Source organism: Eschrichtius robustus, chromosome 15, assembly GCF_028021215.1.
Source record: "Eschrichtius robustus isolate mEscRob2 chromosome 15, mEscRob2.pri, whole genome shotgun sequence".
In the NCBI taxonomy this organism is placed as follows: domain Eukaryota; kingdom Metazoa; phylum Chordata; class Mammalia; order Artiodactyla; family Eschrichtiidae; genus Eschrichtius; species Eschrichtius robustus.
In genome coordinates, this window is record NC_090838.1 from 31858939 (window position 1) to 31879975 (window position 21037).

Consider the following 21037-nt stretch of genomic DNA (forward strand, 5'->3'; position numbering starts at 1 on the left):
AAATAGAAACAGAAAAACATATTGCAAATAAGAGCAATTTTAAAAGTAGCATTTTTATAGACAATGCTAGTACTTTTAAAATACTGAAATGAGACAACTGTGTAGCAAACAAAACTGAAATAGAAAAAAAATTAAGGAAGAAATGAAAATGTTATTATAGAATTACATACTACAAAAGAGTCTAGGCCCAGATGATTTTTCTGTTGGAATATTTCAAAGTTTAAAGGCTAGATCATTTCATGATATTCTGGAATAGAATAAGATGGAAAGCTGCTTAACTCATGTTACAAAGTAAATATAACCATAATAAAAGCTGATAAATATAGAACAAGAAGAAAAACCACAAACCAATCTCATTTATAAAGATGGATGCAAAAATCCTGAATAAAATGATAATGAATAGAATTCATTTGTATATTTAAAAGATTAATCCACCATGAATAAAAAAGGCTTAATGTTGGTTAACAGAAAGGTTCAGTATTAGCAAACCTATAATTTTAATTTGCTAAATAAGAAAAATCATTTTGCTCTCACTAAGACAGCAAACTATAAAGGTAAATGTATACTGCCAACAAAAACACCGAAGATAACTATGAAAAGAAATTGTCTTAACATAATAAACAGCATCGAATCAAGCAAATAGCAAAATTATACCTATCCCTGCTGAAACAGCGATGAAAACAGAACTTCTTGTTTTTATTACTGTTTAACCTTTGTTTGGGAAGTTGTGACTAATGCTGTAAGGCCTAACACAGAAATAAAATCAAAAGAAGAGACACTATTGTTATCGGTAGACATGATTAAATATCTAGAAAATCCCAGGAAATTAATAATTCTTGGAATTAAGGGAAATTGACTATTAAAAAATGAATACCATTCATGATCAAAAATACCTAGGAAAAAGCTAATTATCATAAATGTTCTTTCCAAATTAATTGATAGATCATTCCAACTGTATTTGGGGGAATCACTCCCCCTCCCCAGTTCATTTGGAAAAGTAAAGAGACAAAATTGGCAAAGAAAATACTGAAGAAACATCGACAAACCAATCTTATTATATATGAAAATATTATAAATATTAAGCAGGATTTCTTTCTTTCTTTCTTTTTTTGCGGCCGAGCTATGTGGCTTGCGAGATCTTAGCTCCCCGACCAGGGATCGAACCCCGGCCCACGGCAGTGAGAGCACCAAGTCCTAACCACTAGACCGCCAGGCAAGTCCCTAAAGCAGGATTTCTTACCCTTGGCACTACTGACCTCTTAAACTGGATATTGCTTTGTTGTGCGGGCTGTCCTGTGCACTGCAGGCTGTTAGCAACATTCCTGTCCCCTACTGACTAGAGGCCTCTAGCACCCCCCAACTCGAACAACAAAAAATGCCTCTAGACATTGCTGAATGTTCCTTGGGGGACAAAAATCACCCTGGTTGAGAATCACTGATTATAAAGTGCCAATCATTAAGACTGGGGCACTAGCCTAAGAAGTTAATGGGATGAACCTAGAGATTATCATACTAAGTGAAGTTAGACAGAGAAAGACAAATATATGATATCACTCACATGTGGAATCTAATTTTAAAAAAAGATACAAATGAACTTATTTACAAAACAGAAACAGACTTACAGAAATCGAAAACAAACTTATGGTTACCAAAAGGGAAATGTTGGGGGGAGGGATAAATCAGGAGCTTGAGATGAACACACACACACTACTATATATGACAGATAACCAACAAGGACCTACTGTATAGCACAGGGAACTCTACTCAATATTCTGTGATAATCTATATGAGAAAAGAATCTAAAAAAGAATGAATATATATATAGGTATAACTGAATCACTTTGCTGTACACCTGAAACTAATATAACATTGTAAATCAACTGTACTCCAATAAAATAAAAATAAAATAAAAAGAAGTTAATGGGAAACAATATTTTTTAAAGAAGGAGGTACCATATGTAAATGGGGATGAAGAAGACTTATTCAATAAACCTGGGTCAACAAATAAACAATTTGGTGGAGAAACAAATTTGAATATTTCATATGATATCTAAAAGAGACTTCAATTTGATTGAAGAGTTAAATATAATTTTAAAAGTCAAATCATAAAGCTAGGAGAAAATATGACTGAATGTTAAGTTACTAGACTGGAAGAACTTTCTACAGTTAGAAACAATAGAAATCATAATGGGAAAAATGGACAGATTACAGAATTTTAAAAATACTGTATTTCAAAGAATAACAACTAAAAGGCAGACTGGTAAAATATCTAGCTCAAGAAAATATGCTCAAATACATAAAAAAGGTATAAACATGAAGATATTCATTATAACATTATTTAGGAAAGCAAAAAAGCTGGAAACAACATATGCGTCAGGTCATAGGGTAACAGTTAAATAAACTATCATACCAACTTTAAAGAACATCATGTAGCCATTAGAAATGGTAATTATGAAGACTGATAAAACACAACAATATATCTGGGATATGGTAAGTGAAAAAAGTAAACAATGTGTACCTGTCACACAATTACAACTATATATAATATGTATATGTACAAAACTGGTTGGTTATAAAGCCTGAACAAAAATGTCAATTGAAAAAATATCAGGACATAACAATGTTACATGAAGTATAACTTAAAGCTATATAGAAAATATATAAATAGAGATGAGGAAAAGGCTAGAAGAAAATATACCACATACTAAAAAGACTAAACACCAGATGTGTAATTGAGGTCATAATTTTTTAAGTATTTAGAGGAAGACTCATTAGAGCATATATACCAGCAGAGAAAAGAAACCAGTGTGAAAGAGATATTGAAGATATAAAATAACAGGAAATAAGCTGGGACGAAGTGAGAGGGTGGCATGGACTTATATATACTACCAAATACTACCCAGACAGCTAGTGGGAAGCAGCCACATAGCACAGGGAGATCAGCTCGGTGCTCTGTGACCACCTAGAGGGGTGGGATGGGGAGGGTGGGAGGGAGACGCAAGAGGGAGGAGACATGGGGATATATGTATATGTATAGCTGATTCACTTTGTTATAAAGCAGAAACTAACACACCACTGTAAAGCAATTATACTCCAATAAAGACGTTAAATAAATAAATAAAATACAGGAAATAAATGATGGAATAAGATAGAGGAACCTACAGACAGGGAGAAGATTCAGATGGTAGGTTTCAGTCTTAAAAGAAAGAAAAGGCACTACCTTACTCTGGTGCAGAAGGGAAGGAAAAAAGAATAGGTAAAATTTTGAGGTGTAGAAGGTGTGGGCCCAAAGGCATATGCACTGTGATTTTTAGCCATGTGAGACTGTTTATAAGCAGCATGATTATCAAGTATGGGTAAATACGGCCATGCCTCTTCTGTAGAGTGTTTGGTTTACTAAAAGTCAATAAAAAAGATTTCTATGAATAATAAAACAGAAGTAAGCATTATACAATATTGAATGGCTGCACAATATGGAAATAAAAAGTGGAATGTACATATTGGGCTTCATCTTAAAAAAGTCCTCATAGAGAAAAATTCTAAGGGGATTCAGGTGCTAAATATTTGTTAAATAAGTATTTTCTGCTGGTATATTAGACATGTGTTTACTCAGTCATTTAATGAAATAACTGTCTTGTTTTATCCAGAAACACGATAAAAATTTAAGGAGAAACGCTCACCAAAGAAAGGCACACATGGTGGATTAATAGACCTGAGTTTTGCCAAATATTTCTTATAGTGATCTTCACTTAGTTCATGAGCTTCTTCTAAAATTTTCTTTTGGCGACTTGGTATTTGCTACAATAAAAAAAAAATAATGTTTAGGGAATATAAGTTTACAAAAGGAATCACAGGTTTTGCCAAAAAATGCCAGGCTTAGAGTAAAGCCCAAACACAACAGTATCAGTTTGATTCTAAGAATGATAATACTGCTTCAAAGAGTCTATCTTCATAGACCTTAGTACAAACTTAAAGAACAAGTGTGTGTGTGTGAGAGAAATCTATTTCATCTTGCCATTCCTCAAACAAGTATGTGAGCATTTAGTTGTACATTATATTACAAATTAGGTGCTGAAATCTTTTTATTCTTCTAACTTAGGCTAGGACCTGTGAATGCATTTTAATGAGACTGCCTAATTTACAAAGAACAACCAATTCAATACAAAATTTAGGTAATTCCATCATTTCAGCTGTTACTGAAAAGATAGATGAGGAATGTAAAAATTAAAGGTCATAACTGTTAACATCCTGATTCCTAGAACAGGGAATGGAAAAAACACCTTTAAATAAGCAAACCTACCTCAAACGTGTGGTCTAGTCTGTATACAGGTGATGAGTTCATAGCACTGACAACCTCAAGGACACCATTGAAGTTGTTCAGCTCTTGAAAGACTTGCAGAATCTCAATTATTCGACTCACCACAGCTACTCTTTCTTCTAAGTTTTCAGTTTCTACAATACATCTGGGAATCAAAGACAAAAAGTGAATTAAAAAGTTTGGAGTTTTCCCAACGAAGATATGATTTAAAGAATTTAGCAAACAAAATGGAATGGAGGGCAGCTATAGAGTAACAGTAGAGAATACGTATTCAGAATGGCAGGTAAATAGTAGGTGAATGGAAGAGAAGGCAATGCCTTCAGTCAGGCATGCTGCTTGTCACTGTTTTCCAGACTGATACAGTCAACCGGTCAGTCATTCTTCCTATTATATTTGGTGCATTCTCTCTCAGTATTGGAGTTCTATGATCAGTCTATCATCTTGTTGAATGTATGCTGGTCTTTAGGATGTGGGTGTGTTCTAGGGAAACTTATTCACAAATTTAAGAATTCTCTGCCTCTTTTTATTCTTCATCTAATTGTAAGATTTTAGTGATTAATGCTTAATTTCTTTCTTTGACATACAGAAATAATTACTACATTTCTAAGAACAGCTCTTTAGATAAGCACTATAATGTTAAAAAGTGAATGAAAGTATTTTACTACCGTTCAGAATAAAAAATTTTTAATTACTTAGAAAGAATAAAAAAGTCAATGAAAACAAAAGCTCTTTACATTTAAATACCAAGAATCCTTGGAAAGTACATATATATCCAAGTAAATAGCTAAAAGGAAGCTATGCTCAAAAAAGAATTCCTCAGTGAGCATTTATTCTCTATTTCTAATATTTGAGAAAAATTTTTATTTACTAATCACTTATCAGTAAAGAAAATATTTAAACTTGGTTTTCAATAATGTGATAGTAAACAACTCAATCTAAGAAAAAATAAAATACACATATGTTAAAAATAAATATAAATCAATATTAAACATTAACAAAAATGTAAAGTTGTGGATTACACTATTCTCTGGTGAGGCTGATCTAACACTGAAAAAAAAAACACTGCAAAACTATCAAAATAAATTTGCCTTATTATCAAATTAAACATAACATGTTTATGCATTAAAGCATTAGATGTCTACAAATCATATACCAGCTAACTAGTTATCTACACATTTTAAAAGGTATGATACAAGTATAATATGTTTACATCTTTTTTTAACTCAGTTGATATTAACTAGGTCTACACAATGACACCACCCGTGGAGCTTTTATAAAAACCAGGTACGTCTGGGATGATTTATCTGGAAGTGACTTCAATTCTAATGCACATCTATGGCTAAAAACCACTGTGGCAAATGAACAAGAACCTCTTCCACTGAAAAGGCATAAACTGGAACCCTTGTACAGTGTTAATGGTGAGAATGCAAAATGATGTAGCCACTATGGAAAACAGTACGGAGGTTCCTCAAAAAAAAATTAAAAATAGAACTATCATATGATCAGCAATCCCACTTCTAGGTATTTATCCAAAGGTACTGTAATCTCAAAGAGATATTAGCACTCCCATGTTCATTGCAGCACTATTCACAATAGCCAAATGTGGAAACAACCTAAATGTCCATCTACAAATGAAAGGATAAAGAAAATGAGAAATATATGTACCATGGAATATTATTCAGTCAAAAAGAAGGAAATCTTGCAATATGTGACAAGATGGATGAACACTGAGGACATTATGCTAAGTGAAATAAGCCAGTCATAGAAGGACAAATACTGCATGATTCTACATATATGAGGTATCTAAAATAGACTTATAGAAGCAAAGAACAAAGTGATGGTTGCCAGGGGCTGGGGAGGGGGAAATGGGGAGTTGCTAATCAACATGTATAAATTTTCATGTTGATTAGCACTTATTTACACAAGATAAATAAATTCTAGAGATCTGCTGGACATTATGCCTATAGATAATAATACTGTATTTGTACACTGAAAAAAATCTTACCACAATTAAAAAAAGCAAAAAGAGAAAGGAAAAAGATCAGGAAATGGCCGCCTTCTCAGTAATCTATTAAAAAATAGGACAGAAATGAAAATGGTCTGTATGTCTTATGAGTTATGTTTCCTCTTTATAGACATAACTTTTAATTATTATGATGGAAAAGCACTTCTGCAACTGAAGTGTAGTTATTTGACTTGATAAAGAAGAAATCAGGAAGGAACAGTTAGCGGGCAAATTCCAAAGTTTTACTTTTTAGAGGCTAAGAAGTAATAACATAAATAGAAGGAAGTCCTAACTTTCAGATGACTTATTTCTCGTTAGGAATTGCTTTCTGGTCTTTATCCACACTCTAGCTCACATTCCAGTCATTGCTTTATGTCACTGGTCTTGTGTTCTGATAATGCCAATATGATCTGTGAAAAGTTCATATCACCCTTATAAAATATGGGTCAAGATCATAAAAATTATGGCCAATACATAAAACTCTAATATCTGGCTCCAATTATAAAACTGTATTGAGATTCTGGACTTTTGACATGACAGTGTAAGAAGCTCTGCTTACTTACTCCTCAGGGAAACTGGTGAAAATTATATATATAATTATAAAGTTCTAGCAGTCTCTGGAAATGAAATGGCCCTAATAGCAAATGGCAAATAAAGAAACATCTATTGGGACTTCTCTGGTGGTGCAGCGGTTAAGAATCCGCCTGCCAATGCAGGGGACACGGGTTCGATCCCTGGTCCGGGAAGATCCCACATGCCGCACAGCAACTAAGCCCGTGCACCCACAGCTACTGAGCCTGTGCTCTAGAGCCCGTGAGCCACAACTACTGAGCCCACGTGCCACAACTAATGAAGCTTGCGTGCCTAGAGCCCATGTTCCGCAACAAGAGAAGCCACCACAATGAAGAGTAGCCCCCACTTGCTTCAACTAGAGAAAGTCTGCGTGCAGCAACAAAGACCCAATGCAGCCAAAAATAAATACATACATACATAAATAAATAAATAAATTTTTTAAAAGAGAGAGAAACATCTATTCAGGAAAATTTACAACAATTCAGTAAGAGGCAAGAGTTTGTGGTATCTGAACCAAGACTTCCTCTACCCTCATTCCTCAGAGAACCTTGCGGGGTTGGGTAGGGTGGGGGGCAGTTAGCCCAGACAGCCAAGAACACAGGGCCCCCTACCCCTCTAACCTCTAAGATGTCAGGCTTCACTGGGGGAGAACACAGGCAACAGTAAACTGCCTGCAAGACAGACCTGATATGTCAGATTTAACAAAAAAAGATTTCAAAGTAGCCATTCTGAATTTGTTCACAGAACTAAAGGAAAGTATGATTTAAAAAGTAAAGGGGGGTATGATTACAATGTGCACCAATAGGGAGTATCCTAAAAGACACCGGAATTATAAAAGAAACCAAATGGAAACTCTGGATTTGAAAAGTACAATAGTTAAAATAAAAATTTTACTAGAGGGACTCAATAGTCAATTTGAACTGGCAGAAGAAAAAAATAGTTAAACTTGAAGATAGAGGTATTGTTTAAAAAATGAAGGCAAAATAAAGACCTTCCCATATAAACAAAAACTAAGAGAATTTGTTGCTAGCAGACCCACCATACAAGAAATAGTAATGCAAGTTCTTCAGGCTGAAAGCAAGTGACCCCAGATGGTAATATGAATCCACCCAAAGAGCACTGGTAAAGGTAATTATATGATTATAAAAAACACAATAAATGCCTATTTTTTCCTTATTGCTTTTCTTAACTGATTTAAAAGGCAACTGTATAAAATAATGTGTATGTAATGTATTGTTGGGCCTATAACATAGAGAAATGTAATGTATGTGAAATACATTGCCAATAACTACACAAAGAGTGGGTGAGAGCAAAGCTGTAACAGGCTAAGAAAATAATGGCAAATGGTAGTAAAGCAATAATTATAACAATGTATTGTTAGATCTACATCGTTAATTATGTCACATATATTACAATACCACAAAAGGGAGGGAGTGAATAGAGCCACAGAGGAGTAACATTTCTACGTATCACTAGAATTCTGGTATAAATCTGAAGCTAATTCTATTATGATGTATGTGGCAAACCTAAAAACAATCATTAATAAAATAACTTAAAATGCTGCATTAGAAAATTATTCACTCAGTGCAAAAAAAAGGAGGAACAGAGGAACACCAACAACAACAAAGACATGAGACAAATAGAATGGCAGTGAAATTTATAACATAACTGCTATGAAATGTAAGAAGATCAGTAATACTTACTTCTCAAACCACAGAGTGAGATTAGTGGTATGCCGGATCATTTTCAGAAGATTAGGAGAATTAATTTCTTTGTCTTCCTTTGTCCACACACTTCCAACTAATTCTGATGGCTGTACAGCTCTAAAATCATCAAGACATAATTCTATGTGATACTTTTCCCTCTAGTATACTGTTTTATTAAGTAAATGAGATAAAAGGTTTATGAAAACAAGAACAAAAACATTATAATTTTGCATCTTTTTCTATAGATTTAAAAAAAATTTTGTATGCATGTACTGTGTACTTTTTTTTTTTATTGCTTTATAGTAGCATTTTGCTTTGGGCAAGGTTGAGATTTCTTCATAGTATCTTTCCCAGCACTTATAAATATTATCTAACAAATTAGGGTGAGAAAGTAGATTGGGATAATTCTTTTAAATAAATGATAATGTGATAATAATCAGTCCAATGAGGGTATAGTAATCGCTGCATTCATAAATCTTTTTTTTTTTCCCCCTCCTAAAGGAGGGGGAAAAATCCCTCCTGGGAAGGGTACTGGGAAAGAAATAAAATACATTCTAACACTGATTTTGGGACAGTGATGATTTTTGGTGGGAGATCTATAAATTTAGTTCCTTTTTTCATTTAGTTTTTACAAAATTAAATAGTTTGAAATCTAAATAGTCCAAATTTAAAACTATAAACAGACATTTTTTTGAGATAGTAGTTATATCAATGTAGGAAAACTATAAAAGGCTAAATGGCAATGACTAAATGTTCTCAATGACAATGGCAGTAGCTAACTCATTGAGCCCTTACTCTGTGCTGGGCAATGTGCTACGTGCTGTAAATATATGGACTATTTTTTTTTTTTTTTTTGTTATGGACTATTTTAAACCTTGCACAACAGCTCCAGGAGTCGGTACCATCATTAGCCCCATTTTACTCTTGAGCTAACTAAGCAGCAGAGGGATAAAAGTTACACAAGAAGGTTAAAGTTGCCCAAGGATACCAAGCCAACAATTGGTAAAGCCAGGATCTGAACTTAGCTTTACCAATTAGGGGTGACTGCAGAAAGAGAGAAGCTGTAAATCCAGATACAGCAAAGAGGATGAGAGAGTGAAAGAGGAGCCTTCCATACATCAGGCCTTATTACAAGACACTTCATGTACTATCTCATTTATGTCTTACAACAATCCTACATGGCAGAAATCAGCATTTCATTTTAAAAGTTAACTCATTTGAAAGGATTTTGCAGCTTGAAACATCAAATTACATACCGATATAGATCTGATTCAAGTAAAGTGAGTTGTCGAGCAATTTCTATTGGGTGTAAGGTGAGCAGGTCAAAAGTCTCTATGTGCCCAGGTCTGCTTATATGCCACTCAACTGTGGGAGGTGAACTCTGAAATGTAATATTATGACCTGGTCCATTGTCTCTTGCAATTTTTTTCCTTTGGATTATTTTAGTGATGGATTCAACCCACTTTTTCATTGCTTTACCTGAAATAACATTACATTAAAAATAACATTTAAACATTTTACTCAATATTTTATTTTTAAAAAATAGTTTAAAATCATATAAGTGATACCTGAATGTATCTTTACTATAAAAAGTTCAAATGATCAAAATTAAAAAATGAAGTTCCCTTTTACCGTTTCCCTATTCCCTATCCCAATCTCAGCTTTCTTCAAGTGGATAACCACTGTTAATAGTTTGGTATATATTCTTTCACATCCTTTTTAAATAACAGAAAGTAATTTATTTGTAGAAATTTTCCACCTCTATTGTTCTAAACTTCAGTTCAAAATATTATTTTATAATCCTCTCCAAAAAAGATATACCTTGCACAAATAAGATTTATAATGATAGATCATACAACATTAGCTGTTAATCTAACAAACTTTGCATTTTATAAACCAAACAGTGCAGAGGACTCCTTCATCTTGTGTGAGCTTTTGATGTGGCTTCGTTTTGTACTATGCATGAAAGTACTATTATTTAACCCTTTACTTTTCGATTCTCATTTAAAGTGTATGATGGAAATAGAAACAAGTTTGTCTAGGACACCCTTAGACCTATACAATGAAAGTATCTTTAAAACTAGAAGGGGAACTGGAGATGATCAAGCCTAGCTCCTCATGTTACTGAAAAGGAAACTGAAGTCTAAAGAATCAAAATGATTTTGCCAGAGTCATTTATCTAATGAGTGGCAGTGTTCGGAAGACAACTCTTGTTTCTTGGCTCTCAGTTCAGTGTGCTCTGCTGCCTCTCTGATATGTTATGCACTATTCACCTAACTGTGTCCCAGTCAACCTCCATCGTGGTGTTATAATGGCACAACAGTTCCTAATTATCCTTTGGTACCTGTATTTTCAGATTTGTTCAGACAGCATAAATTGAGACTTTTTCTATCCAATTCCAAAATATCAGTAAGTTGATTTACTAAATGAAAATTCATTGGATCAACAGGATGATTATTAAACAATTTGCAGGTCAAAAATGGCGAAAATTTTTAACTTTTCCAGTTGGTTATGCTGGCATTATTACAAATACCTCTTAACTACACTGAGCAGTAGTGATGTAGGTTGATAGTCACCATATTGGTACTTTTATTATATATAAAACTAAGGCACTTAAAAAAAAAAAATACCTCTTACTGTTCCAATAAATTCCTCCATTCGCTGCAAAAGATCTGCGTCTCTTTCAAAATCGTAGAAGTGGTGCTCTACCCAGTGCCGACATACATTTAATACTCTATGGCATTAACACAGAAGAAGAATTGAATTACATGGGAACTCGGACATAAACATTTATCACAATGAGTGGTATAAATGAAAACAGAGTAACTCTTACCAAATTAAATACAGCTGACCCTTGAATAACAGGGTTTGAACTGCACGGCTCCACTTATATTTGGATTTTTTTTTTTTTTCCAATAAATCTATACCACAGTACTACACCCTAGGCAGGTGGTTCAATCTGTGGATGCAGAACCACGGATTCAGAGGGCTGACTGGATTTTCTACTGTGCCAAGGGTCAGTGTCCCTAACCCCCACGTTGTTCAAGGGTCAACTTTAATCTTATAAGTGGCTTACCACTTTCAAAATTCTATGTTAATTAAGACTTATACAGTAATTTCTGATAATTCCTCTTTACTTCACTCATTTTACATGTTACTTCCTCCTTGCTTGGGAAACATCCTTATTTAACTCTGAAACAAAAGTTCAACAAAAGCTTATTTACTTCAGTTATTTATTTAATGCTTACCGCAGTTGTACAGGCTGTATATATTCTTTTCTAAACCTTTTTAGTTCTGCACTCAAGGGCTGGTCTCCATTCTCTATAGCTATGCGATCAGCTTCTGTTGGCTCAGGCTCTGGAATTTCAAACCTAACATAAAACAGAACAAACTAATGAAAAGATCAATGATATCAAATTATGCAAACAGAAAACTACAAATCTTTTCACTAGTCAGCACAATCAAGAGAGCACTGTAAAAAATACTAGGATATACACATCAGTGAAAACAAGTGAGGATTCTATAATGTAAAGACTAATGATTTAATTTTTTAAGAAGAAATTAATACTTGCCAATATAAATAAAACCAACTAGAAACATAATAAAGAGTACATGCAAAGTCTAAAAATAAGTGTGATTATAAAGTTAAGGGAATGATATTCATTTTTGGCTTGTGTAATTACTCTAAATCAGCCAACACAAAACTTTTTAAGGGTTAAGTTCTGAAAAGCTGACTGCTCTTTGGGTACATGAAACACTTTTCTTGATTACGGTACTTGTTCACTCAATTTTCCTCAACATGTGGTATATTTGAAAAATTCTGTTTAGAACATTTAAATCATTAAAATTTGAATTTCCAGAGCCTAAATTCTACATTTTTATAGTCTTTAACTTAATTCTGTAAATTTGAAATTTCACATACTGAGTTTCCATGTAAAAAAGTCTGCCTATTTTTGTATTTAAATAATCAAAGCTAACATATTATTATAAAATAAATGGTCATCCAAGAGATTTTCTTCTTAAAGTATTCATGAACGACAACTTAAAGCTCATTCAATATATTTCCATATCTTAGCTCAATCTCATTAAAAAAAAAGAACAAAGAATTTAAACATTTTAAATTGACAGACCTTTCTATTAAAAGACTCAGTAGTTCTTGAGGTTTACAAAAGGATCTATATGTTGTAAGAAATGTCCGAACAAAATTGGGATCTATGAAGAAAAAGGAAAAATATCTTATTAAAATCTTTTATTCAGAATGATTAAAACTATTATTTACATTTTCCAAAGAGATTAAATAGTCAATTTTAAAAGTCCCAAAATGTTTTGACCACACAGAATGCTTTGGACTTTGAAATCAACTGCTAACTTTAGTTTCTTCCTAAATTAGTGGCAAAATCATTGATACTAAAATTTTACATCAACTTATTTCTTGACCTCTGCACACTCTGACTAGCTGATATTAAACTCATTATTGGCCACAGGAATACAAAGGGAAGAAAGGCAGAGCATAAAAGCAAGCTTCCACATGCTACATGGATCTCAGAACATCACCAGCTGGTTTATCTCCCTTGTAAACAGAAAGGCCACAGCAATAACCCATTACTTTTCCTGCTCTTCAGACTAGTTTATCTGGATTAGTTATCTGGATTTCTTCAAATCATGTTAATAGAGCATACAACTGGAAATTGGATCTTATAATGTTGTAGATTAAGTTAAATAGTTTCTAAATTGTTTTATGTGCTAAAAGTCTTAATTAAAACTGCTAAAAGATGCTTATAAATACCTGTAAGTTATTAAAACTATTAAATGTGTAAGAATATGTTGATTTGGCTCTATTCACAACTTTTAATTACTTTCATTGCAAGTAGACACAATGAGAGTTCAATCGTAAGAGCGGGAGTCTTCAACCCCTTCCATGAAAGGATTTGCTTTTCATTCATACTTCATGAAGTTAAAGCAGGAAGCTGACTGAGTGTGATCACCTTTCCAGGCCTGCCTACTTGAGTCTCTCCTTGACAGTATTCTCCCAGAGTTGTGGAGAAAGGCTGCTGTCATCAGCACAAGAGACCTGGGCTATCATCTGCATAAAGGGAGTTGGGGATGGCGGGAGACATCTTCCCATAATGGGGAATAAAAAAAACACTCACCACTCACTGTAACTCAAATTTCATCAAGGTCCACATTTAGTTGTAAGAGTCTTTAAAAAGGAGGAGGGGAGAATTCATTAACTTGAGTTTTTTATTGGGAGTATCCTTCTCCTACTTCACATCACTATGGAATGGTAAGCTCTAATTTAATGATAAATTTATTTAGAGTAGCAACTACCTTTATTTTTGTTAGGCCACACACTATGGATTCTTTATAAGAAATACAATGTCTGTTATTAGCATAGGATTTAGCAAGAATCAAATTCATTTGCATGGAAAATCTCTATTTAGTCTGATTCTGTCTGATTAAGAATCACCCTAAATTGAGCCTTAAAATAAAGTAACTATATTAACTTCCCCCCACCCCCCGGCCAAAATCAAATACATGGATTTATCATAAAATAGAAATCTATTTCCAATCTATTGGTATATGTGGTCATCAAGATAATGAATTGATTTAAATATCAGACAACCTTGAATTTAAGATTATAATAATTTTTTAAGTAAAAGAAAAATTTACATAATAAAAATATATTGGTTTTAAATGGCTCTCTTCTCCTTTAGCTTCATACCTTCTGAGGCTAGAGTGGGTTACTGATAAAAGTGATTTAAATAGATACAATCCTTTAGTAATTTCCTCTCTGTTGGTATTTTATTGTTTGTCTTCAGTTACAGAGTTCCTCAAACGTTAAAGACTAATGTCTCAACCAGAAGAAAAGATTTTAAAACAGAAGGCTGTACAAGATTTTAAAACAGAGATTTATATCGGTTTCATCACAATCCTCCCTTTCAAGAATCTTCTTCCTGTTCTGCAAATCTATATGTAAAGGTGAGGCTACTCAAAACATCATGTCCTTAGGAAGCAAAAGCAGTGGCCACTGTAGAGATGCTGAGCTCTCACTGTTGGAGAGGCCAGACCCTCAGTACAGAGTGCTCCATATAGCCCTGAGCTGTGTTCCAAAATGAAGGGTAACCTCTCCCTTTTTTAAAAGAAAAGTTTATTTTAGTCCAGAAGTCTAAAATCCATATCCAGATCCATTTCTTCTCAAATGCCACCCAAGTCAGGCTAAAAAGTTGTGGGATATCAAAGATACTTTTACGTTGAAAAACAATAAAAGCAAGTTCTAAGTGAATTAAAGTATGTTTTAAGAAAACTGGCTATTTTTAAAGGCAGACTATTTTAAAACAGCCTTTTCATCTTATACCAAAACTTCTGGCCATTTCAGTGCTTTACTAACTGATGACAATGCTGGGAAAGTCATGATGTGCCGCAGTGCCACACCAGTCAAGGGGGCTCACATCAATTCCTGATGTCTGTTACGTAATGAATTCAAAGAGCATTCATATAATTCATTCCATATGATTTCTGTGAAGTGAGCAGGGCGGCTGCTGTTTTTCCCTTTCTACATATGACAGAAGTAACTAAGAGTTACCTAAAGTCACACAATAGAGTGACAGAGATGGAACCAGAATCTAGATCGTGTGATTTCTGATCTACTGCTTTTTTCTGCCATATCACCTAACCTCCCTGGATTAAAGGATTTGTTAAGGTTTCCAAAGCTGTGAGAGCTAAATATAAAGAATGAATCCATGAGTTACATAATCACTGTAGAAATTTACACAAATGATTAATTCAGAATGAAGCTGTAAACTGCTAATCTTGGTTAAAGGCACTAAAGTCATTGAGAAATTAGCAGTCTAATTGTGATTCTGTAATTCTTGTTAAGCCTTCTTCCAGATTTTAGGAAGTAGCAGCTGTACCTTCCTGTACACTATTCAGAAGAGGAGTTTCTGAAGCTGGCGGTGAAATAAACACTCCCACAATCATCACTGTTGTATTAACTTCTAAAGTGACTCAAGTTTAAGTTGTTTTTAGCTTGATTAGAAATTAGGGCAGTCTTGCCAACAGAAAAAACCAGCAGAAGCTAAAAATAAACCAAGAAAAATTGGCAAGAGTTTAAGTACTTTCAAAAAACATCTTAAAGGCTGAATATATTCCCAGGTTTGTATTAATTTAGGCTCTATTTCTAGTTTCTAAAGCAGTGGGAAACTGCTAATGAATGAAAAACTTATATTAAGGGAGGACATAACATCTATATTTGAAATTTTGCACAAAATTCCATATTCCAGAAGCTATTTTTATTTCTATTGATTTCCCCATTTCAGTGACAGTGACACATGTAATGTCACACTAACCCCTGGAAACCTTTATCTTACTGATGATACAAAGGACTAAGATAATTAGATATTTTAAAAGTACCCGTCAATAAGGACAGGTTATATAATTTTGTAGGAAAACAAAGTACCTACTTACATTTATCAGACAATGATAATAGCTAAGTTTTACACTGCTTCTGTTATCTACCTGTATTATAAAGTGATGTTTCAGAGACAGATGGAAGGCAAATGCGTTAAAAATATAAAAGCCAGGCTGATTTGGTTTTAAAACATAAGCACAAATATTTGTGGAGAAAATGAAAATCAACTATGTCGATATTCTCCTCTTTCTGTTTGTCGCTAGTGGATGTAATTCCACAAACCTCTTTCTCAAACATAACCCCTAATGGATTTCAATATGAGCAATGGGAAAAACATCCTTTGTGGTTTTTCTTCTTCACCATTTTAGGTAACACTCTTTTCTACTCTCAAAGCCCTGTACTAAGATGTCCACCATGTTCACTAGCTGCTCTGCCTCCGTCTACCCAACCTCTCTGTGTGTACAAGCACCTGCCAACTCTACCATCAAGTCCCCGGTCTCGGCCCAGGCTATTTCAAATATGAGCCGTGTTTTCTATTTTCTGCTGGCCTTCTAGCTGCCTGTCTCCCTCATTCTAAAGCTATTTTCTTTGATAATATTTTATTGTACAATTCTTCAAAATCTTAGGAAATCAGAGCATATTTACATTAATGTTCAGAATACAGCATACTAGATTTGAGGTGATAAATTTAATCCTTTTTTAACACATTTTTATTGGCAGGGTCAATAAATTTATGAAATATTTGTTACATAGCGAGTTATTTATGTAAATACCCCTCCCCCAACCACCATAGTGAAACACCGTTAATCAGGATGTCTGTTCATGTGATAATTCTCCCTTTAATACAGCCATTTAAAACGCTACAAGAAACAATAAGCTCCTCAACAAGGATTTATAAACAATCACTCTTGAATTCCTTAAAAAAGGAAACAGACGCTATGCTGACGCACAAACATTTAAAAAAAAAATCAGAGAGTTTAAAAATAGAACAGCACTGCCCTATAGATCAAAAATTGTTCAAAAGATTTTTTTTAAAGTTAAAACACCCGAGCTGAGCTTATTACATAGGACACAAACTCCAAAGACATCTAATGCAGTGTTTTGCAAATTTTCTATATGAGGGCATAAAATAGCAGTAAATACTTTAAAGAAAAATATCAACTGGCTTAAATTTTTTCAATACCATTTTCTTTAAAAGAGAAATTCACCATGCATAGGAAACACCTTTTCCCCACACTTAAGTATGAAAAGCTTTTATTTCCATATACTGTCAGTTCTGAAAGACCCCTACCGCAAAGTCATCTCATTTCTCTAAGAGAGACTATCAAAACCAGACACACCATCTCCAAATATCTCTTCACCCGTGTTGTTTTAAAGTCTCAGTAATTAATTTGCACTAAATTATTTCCTATAACTCTGTAACAGAAGTGAAATTCCTACTTTCATCTTCTGCTTTTTACGTATATTGCTTTGTGCTTTCTTACTGTAGGTAAAAGTCTCTTCACATCCTTACCAGATGCAGAATGATCCACCTAACTAGACAATTTCCCCCCCACACCATTTCAGATGAATTCTGAAGTTCTGATGTAGTTAACGAATTATTGTATGTCCGGAAACACTGGACCTGAGGCACTATAAATTAGATCCCACATAAAACCCTGTCGCAATTCTTCTGAGCAACAGTTAAGCACCTTCTAATTCACCTAAATTTACAGAGCAAACACCACCAATAGACTGACTGGATTTTGTTAAAAACTAAAATTATAATGACCAACATCTAAATATAAACTAAAATCTATGCATTAAAATAGAAGTTATCTATAGTCAGAATTTATTACCTATTTCAATAAGAAAAAAAACAGTACTCTGACTATATCTTCATAGTAGACCTGTGTTTGCCCAGAAGTGAACAAGCTGTTTATATTACTGGCAATTCAAACCAAGCAAGTAATTCTCTTTATTTTTACTGTTCAATATACATAATAAAAATTATATTCTAAAAGTGAAAAAATTCATGAGTCAGTGTAACATGGTAGAAAGTGTACTCTATTTCAAGAGTCAAGAAACCTAATTTCTAGTCCTCTTTCTGCAATTAACTGATATGATTTCTGGCAAATCACAAACTTCAGGGGCCTTGGGTTTTGGTCTATAAAGTGAAGGATTGATCAACTAAGATCTATAGCTCTGTTTCATAAATTACTGTTAAAACACGAGTGATCAAGCTGGTTGAAGCCACAATGAAGTCTGAATTAAGTAAGGTTAAACAAGTTTTCTGTTTTTTATGACAATGTCTCTGACCAACGTATAATCTAAAAAATGTCTGGAAGTAGTGCTTATTAGTTATTGGATTTTTCCCATTTATTACAGCCAATGTGTTTTATTATAATTCTATACAATGTAATAAAAATATGCAAGTTAAATTTTAGTTTTTGTTTCAGTGTAAGCCACAACTTGCACTGTAGGTTCTCTGATAAAATACCTATCAACCAACTGAACCAAAATTAAATAGAGCCGACCAACAGTTCTTTAAACAAACAGCTGATCTATTATCATTGTAGTGAGGACTAAGAGTCCATCTGAGCTGGAAAAGACCTTAAAAAATAGCTGCTTTCATGTTTCACAAGTTCATACATGGTCTATTAAAAACACATTCTATATTGCCAGTAATACATTCAGTCACAGACCTTACAGAAGTCAAATAAGCTAATAATTAATACTTATTGGTGTGTACGGTAAATCACAATTCATGAAAGCTGCTTACGGGTTTTAGTTACACTAGTAATATATTTATGACATAAATTAAAATATTCAATTAAGCTTCAAAATAAGATAGAAAAGAAAAATGTCAAAAAACTTAGCTACAACACTTCTGAACCCAACAGTGGCTTCTTATTCCTCAAGAAATTAATGAAAGGAATTTTTAAAAAAACTTTAACATTTTAAAAAAGTAAAAAATCTTGTCAATTTAAATTTGAATACACCTAACTTTGCAAAGTTCTATAAATTAAGTGCTTTATATTAACTAGAAATAAAATCATTTAAGTTATTCTATTCAACAGCTAAAAATTAATATAAATGAGAGCAACTATCAAAAGTAACTAATAAAACACCATAGCAAAAGCACTGTCTCTACAGACATGGCTAGCATTGTGTACGTTAAGGAGAAAAGACTGCCAAGACTAAAGAAAAACTATCAAGCTATGCTTGTTCTAGTTTTGCTTGTTTTAAAGTGTCCTCATTCAAAAAACAAATAAAAGGCACAGTCCCCCGAAAAAAAAATATTTAATTGTAGTTCTATAACTGCTTATTAATAATCATAAGTCAGTTCTGTGAAATAAAGCAAGCAGTAAAGAAAATTTTTATCATTAACAATAGGAGTTTTAAAGAAACAATTATATTAAAAATTTTGAAATTTGAAAATATTTTCCAAATCAAATACCACTGACTTGTGATAGTAAACACTAGTAAGTCTTCTTTAGCACCTGCCACTTGTATTGCTCTACAGAAAGAAAAAAAAAAAAAAAAGAGAACTTCTGCCTCACATAGATAAGAATCTAAGGATTAATTCTACTCTAAATAGTCTAAGAACCCAAAACAAAGGTACTTAAAATAAAACGATGAATAGTTTAGAATGCTTATGATAAAAAGTTCTGTGAATCTTCCAAAAGACACAAAAATCAGAATAACGTGGCAAGAAGAATAACCTGAACCTTTATAACCTTAAAAATTCCTTCAGAAGTAGCAAAGAAATAACTATTTTGCAACTACAAATTTCAGGTAATGAATAAAACCATTTTTTTAAGCTGTATTCTAGATCTTAAAGAAGCTGATGGTCATCAACTAAATAGGTAGGTCATATTAATTACTGAAAATTGTACCTCTCAAAATAAGTTTCATATGTAAAAAAAGATGACAGAGTAATCTATTTTTCATGCAGAATCCTCGGCAGCTTATTTAAATGTTCTGTACTTTGATTTATTTTTTATTTTTGGGTCAGTAAAATGAATACACTGACTACAGAAGTTTCTAGGTGAAAAATCAATAGTAAAATTGGAATCCCGGAGTCTTCTTTCATTATATTCAACATGTTTCCGTTACTGCCTGCTACTACCAAATGGTATACGCTTAAAGAGCCCAAACTGCTTTTAAAATTAGCCTATGGAAAACACTATTATTTCACTATGGAAAAGACTAGCAAAAGAACTACCAAATTCAACTGGTGCCAGAATAGTTTCCAGACAAAACTGAGAACCCATTTGAAGGATTTTAAAAACTGGAGAAATCTCCCCAGAAACACACATATCCTAGAGATAGAAATATATTTAAGCAAAAAGTTTGGGGATGGAAGTTAACTTACACATTCAACTATTTAAGAATAGCACTTATAAGAGTTGTGTTTGATTTAATATGTCTTTGTAATAAAAGCATTCTTTGAAAATAAGTTTATATTTATAAAGAGCTTTCACATATAATATTTCATTTATTCTTTCCAACAATATTCTAAGACAGCTGTTGTGACGTTGATTTTTGAGATGAAAACTAAGGTTCTAAAACCTTAAGGAACTGTGATAGAGTGAAGGTGTGAATCTAAATTCAGTGAGTGCTCTTTCCACAGTATTTTACAGTCGTCAAACTTCCTACTATGTAGGGAAGTTGAAGAACACTGGATTATCATTTGTTACTTTAGTAGAAGAAATAAAATTACTTTAAAAAAATCGATCATTATATTTGTTCCTTACTCTCAAACACTATATTTGATGCAGCCTATTTAAAGACAAACATGTCTCAACCCCCTAGGAATCCTCCAAACTCCTATGTTTGTCTCTAAAAATTGCCCTGCTAAGGCGAAATTGTTTTCTAAATAACATCAGTTGTAAAAAGCAAAAAATACTGAAAACTTCAATGACTCCCAGGATTGCTAAATTTAATAAATTTTAGGAATGGAAATTAAGAAAAAGCAATGCTGTATATATAATGTACTACCGGCACAATTTTGATCATGGATATCAATTAGAATTTTTACTGAT

General features: G+C 33.2%; 1 protein-coding gene across 1 annotated transcript in view; it reads right to left on the reverse strand.

Annotated features, from left to right (window-relative positions):
• Nucleotides 1–21037, reverse strand: part of SOS1 (SOS Ras/Rac guanine nucleotide exchange factor 1) — a 138362-nt gene that overhangs the window by 18961 nt on the left and 98364 nt on the right. Inside the window, exons 11-17 of the mRNA XM_068564067.1 lie at nt 12733–12814; nt 11851–11973; nt 11233–11336; nt 9859–10081; nt 8600–8719; nt 4301–4463; nt 3681–3798 (exon numbers count right to left, since the gene is read on the reverse strand). Coding sequence (XP_068420168.1) covers nt 3681–3798; nt 4301–4463; nt 8600–8719; nt 9859–10081; nt 11233–11336; nt 11851–11973; nt 12733–12814 — 933 coding nt within the window. The remainder of the gene's footprint in view (nt 1–3680; nt 3799–4300; nt 4464–8599; nt 8720–9858; nt 10082–11232; nt 11337–11850; nt 11974–12732; nt 12815–21037) is intronic.